Source organism: Cynoglossus semilaevis, chromosome 3 (assembly GCF_000523025.1).
Source record: "Cynoglossus semilaevis isolate Cse_v1.0 chromosome 3, Cse_v1.0, whole genome shotgun sequence".
Taxonomy (NCBI): Eukaryota; Metazoa; Chordata; class Actinopteri; order Pleuronectiformes; family Cynoglossidae; genus Cynoglossus; species Cynoglossus semilaevis.
In genome coordinates, this window is record NC_024309.1 from 2,154,287 (window position 1) to 2,158,387 (window position 4,101).

Below are 4,101 nucleotides of genomic sequence, written 5' to 3' on the forward strand. Positions count from 1 at the left end.
TCGATGTGGAGGAGCAGCGGCTCTACTTTGAGCTCCTCTCGTGTGACAGAGCTCCTCACCCTGTCTCTAAGGGAGCGCTCTGCCACCCTACGGAGAAAGCTCATTTCAGCCGCTTGTATCCGGGATCTCGTTCTTTCGGTCATGACCCAAAGCTCATGACCATAGGTGAGGGTAGGAACGTAGATTGACGGGTAAATCGAGAGCTTCGCCTTTCGGCTCAGCTCCTTCTTCACCACAACGGACCGATACAGCGATCCTACAGCCTGTCAATCTCATATGTGGACTAGTGTTCAATAAATGTTAATCCTGTTTTGCATGCAATTTTAGACTCTAGATTATGCTTTGTTACTCTCTGGGAGTTAATAGTAAGAAGGTTAGAATATATAATTAATGAAGCAACACAGTTTTTCCTGTTGTTTGTAAATGCTTTTTAGAAGAGGAAGCAAAAGGAAGCAAAAATACATAACATGTAAATTAGCCATGTAAATGTTAGCCATGTAAATCTTTCTCCTTGTTTATCCACAGGTATGGCAGGGACCATCTACTATCTTTCGGAGATGGCTACGCCAGAAGCTTCCTGTTTCCCTGCCTTTGAACTTTGACCTTGCAGCTGTTGCATCTGAGGTGAAAAAAAAAACTGCTTCAGAAGATAACTTAAGTATTATGCGTCACAAAGGACAAGGACCAGTGAGTAGTGACTGTTTTAATACCAGTGGAAAGGCGAGACTGCATTTGTTCTAAAAGTCGGTCAAAAGAAATTAATTTAATGACAGATGAGGATTATTTATGACTGAACTATATCAATGAAAAAAAAAAAAAAAAAGCAGCAAGTGAATGGAAAAACGACAGTTGCCCAACACCGGACCTTGGTCCTTCTGCTGATCGCCTACTTCAGTGGGAGGACGATAAACCCCTTGGGCCTCTTCTCATGTATTTAATTTGATAACCTGTCGGAAAAAGACGCCCTCCACACCCCTTTACTCGTCTTCAATAATGTAGCATCTAGGCCAAGAAAGTGGGTTAAGTGTTGTAATGTGTGTGTATATGTTTGTTTGTGTCCGTTTGTTGACAAGTAGATATTTCTGGAATAAGGGCATCTTGTTATTTCCAAGGGCTTTTTTGAGTTGATGTTTGAAACATCACATAAGGATGTGGTTAGCAGCAACTAGGGATGGGCTCAATCTGATACTCAGGGTCGGTATCGGTCAGATATTGGTCAAAATTTCAGGAGCAAACATAAAAAAACAAAACAACTATAGCCCATCTAATCTGATACCTAAGCCCAAATGAAAAGTTAACTTTTTGTGACATGCTGTAAACGGGGACACTATCGCCTTAGCAACGGCATGCAGGAGGAGAAAAGGAAGTTTCAGATTCATACCTCCACCGCCCACAAGACAAGAATGGAGGTTTTTCACTGCTACTAAGTCCTTATTTGACACTTTTAGTCTTGTTTCAGTTTAAGAATACATTGCAATTTTGAATAGTTTCTTGTGCCTTGTGGCCTTTTTGTACTTTACGCCATGAACACTTTCAATTCTGTGTACATGTCGTTTTTTTTTTTGCAGTACTTAACCCTTAGGTATTAGCTACTTTAAAGATAAGTATGTCATGAGGAATTGCTTGGTGTCAGCACAGTAATTGTGACGTACCCAAAACTGTGGGTTTTTTTTTTGTGTGTGTGTGTACGTGTGTCGTAATTTCAGACCTTGCATGCTCACCTTGAATGGCTTATGGTGTCTCATTTCCCGGTCTGCCTTCCTTCCGTTTGTAACTGTGCTGTTCAAATCGTATAGAAGCATCAGCATCTTCTTTTCCCATTATCTATTTTTCCCTTTAAGACAAATCCTTTTTTTTCTCTCTTATACAGAATATATCAGAGAATTCTTGATAGAGTTTATTTTTGAGTTCTCAAGATGTTGAAAACAGTGAATAAACGAAGCAAACATCAATAAAGGTTCAAAAGAATGTTCTAACAAAAAATACTTTTCTAGTGATAGTATCAGTGTCTGTGTGTGTAACAGGAACTACTTCTCCAGGAACTACAGTGGGTACGGAAAGTATTCAGACACCCTTACATTTTTCACTCACGATTAAATCTGAACATTCAGGGTGAATTAAATAATTAACCACAAATGTGTGCTTTGATATTTGTGCTTTAAATCCCGACAGAACCATCGTGTTACTTTTGTAAAGAGTTCCTGGTGCTGGCTCGCGGTCATGGAGGTGACGTAAAACGCTATTCTGGTGAGCTTGTTGTTAAGATATTTGCACTTGGTGGAGAGGGTGGAGGAGTTCTCTGTTACATTTGCCAGACATGCTGTTAGACACTCTCTCACACACTGAGCTTTTAACTAGTTTCTCCTACTTCATTATTAAGAAGAAAAAAAAACCCAGTCTTTTTGACCATATTGTTACAACATTAAAGTCAAGTGACAGATTTTCACCATGTGTTTTTCTGCTAACACTGAAGTGAGCTTAACCCCCTGCTTTATAGGAATGAACTCAAAGTAATGGTTCTCTATGTGAAAATGGTCTATGGTTTCAATGGGAATGTCTCAAGAGGGACGTGGGATCCATCCATCCCAATCCTTTTGTAAAGGCATGGATTAAGCATTGTGGTCTATGGATCTCGCCAAGGAGTAGGGCAAAGAACGAAATAAGTTCGTGACCCGAGCTATCGCTGTTATTAAGTGGGATCCATCCAATCCTTTTGTAAAGGCATGGCTTCATAGACCACAATGTCTATGAAGCATCGTGGTCTGTGGATCTCGCCAAGGAGTATGGCCAAAGAACGAAATAAGTTTGTGACCCGAGCTATCGCTGTTATTAAGTTAGACATCTGTGAAAACACCTAGATCTTTCTGCTGTTGTTTGTTGTTTCGGCAATATACAGAAAAAAAATGTTTTCTGAATGCTGATTCATCTCAATTAGTCACGATTAATCGTTATTAGTTGACAGTTACCCTAGTTTTAATCCATGCGTGTTTGTGTTTGATTAATCAAATTAAAAAGTTGTTAGTTGTTGTAGTTCTGAGTCAACGTGACTATGTTTATGACAGCATGGCGCTTTCCAAAGGGGTTCAAAGGTCATGCATATCGGGCCGTTTTTTTTTCTCGCTCCTCGACGTTCCTCCCAACTGACTCTTAACTTAATATGAATTCACACAGGCACCTGAGAGGAAATCCCCGTCTACGTTCGTAAAGACAGAACCTTAGGTTGATGCTCCTTTTCATAGCCGAACATGTGATCAGCGGGGTCAACGATTAGCATTAGGGTCAGTCGGTCCAGACACTGAAATAATTTCAAACAAAGGTTCAAGAGAGTTAAAACATCTGTTAAGAGAGCGAGCAAAAAAAAGAAAGAAAAAAAAAAATTCAAGCAGTTGACGTGTTGACGTCACCTGAGTATCTAGTACATAGTTACTTCGAAAACAACCAACTTTAAGAACTATTTAAATATCACTGTCCTTTTGAATATTTAATTTCAAACCACATACCCAGTTATCTAGTTGCACATGGAGAGTCGGTGATGATGACGTGAGAGAATCCTTGACCTGAACCAGTCCATCCCTGCTCGTCCTCGCGTTCAACAACTGCAGTTACCACCGCTGTACATAAGTCTATACAAGTCAAGAGTCTACGTCGTAAATCGGTTCAGGTGAAGCAGTGTGATGGTCTGGGTGAGTGTCGATACTGTTTATTGTGCCTCCGGTCAACACAAGAGTTCCTCCACATCCTCGCGGCGCTCCGTTTTCCTGCCGGTGCGTTTTTCGAACGCTACTTCTTGTCACTGTTTTGAAAGATTTGTTCGTACGATGGCGGCGGATGGTTGCAATAGGATGGCGGCGGAGGGTAAGCGCTCATCATCATGTGGGTAGAGCCGGGTTGTGGGGGGAACGCTGGGTGTGTCATGGCGACACTGGGGTCTCCACCTGTCATCCCGTTGACTCCAAATCCCTGCATGATTCCTGGCTGCTGGGAAACTGGAAAAGAAGAAGAAGAAGAGTATCATTATTAAAGGCAGTTCATTGGATCTGTTTTTTTTCAACAGTAGTAGTGTCTGAAATCATCAAACATCTAACCATCAGTAATAGGTCT

The 4,101-nt window shown here is 41.1% G+C and overlaps 2 protein-coding genes across 3 annotated transcripts in view; one reads left to right on the forward strand and one right to left on the reverse strand.

Moving 5' to 3' along the window:
• LOC107988390 (lanC-like protein 2) overlaps nt 1–4,101 on the forward strand; it is a 20,729-nt gene that overhangs the window by 2,775 nt on the left and 13,853 nt on the right. The window contains exon 4 of one of the 2 annotated variants that reach the window (XR_001759915.2): nt 526–2,247. Coding sequence is in view for 1 of the 2 variants with exons in the window: in XM_017031689.2 (XP_016887178.1) it covers nt 526–602 (77 nt within the window). In the remaining variant the exon portion in view is untranslated. Of the gene's footprint in view, nt 1–525; nt 2,248–4,101 lie in introns of those variants that run through there. The other variant, XM_017031689.2, reaches the window with a different exon arrangement.
• The window catches only part of vopp1b (VOPP1 WW domain binding protein b), a 14,135-nt gene continuing 12,735 nt past the window's right edge, over nt 2,702–4,101 (reverse strand). Inside the window, exon 5 of the mRNA XM_008307430.3 lies at nt 2,702–3,986. Coding sequence (XP_008305652.1) covers nt 3,781–3,986 — 206 coding nt within the window. The 3' untranslated portion in view covers nt 2,702–3,780. The remainder of the gene's footprint in view (nt 3,987–4,101) is intronic.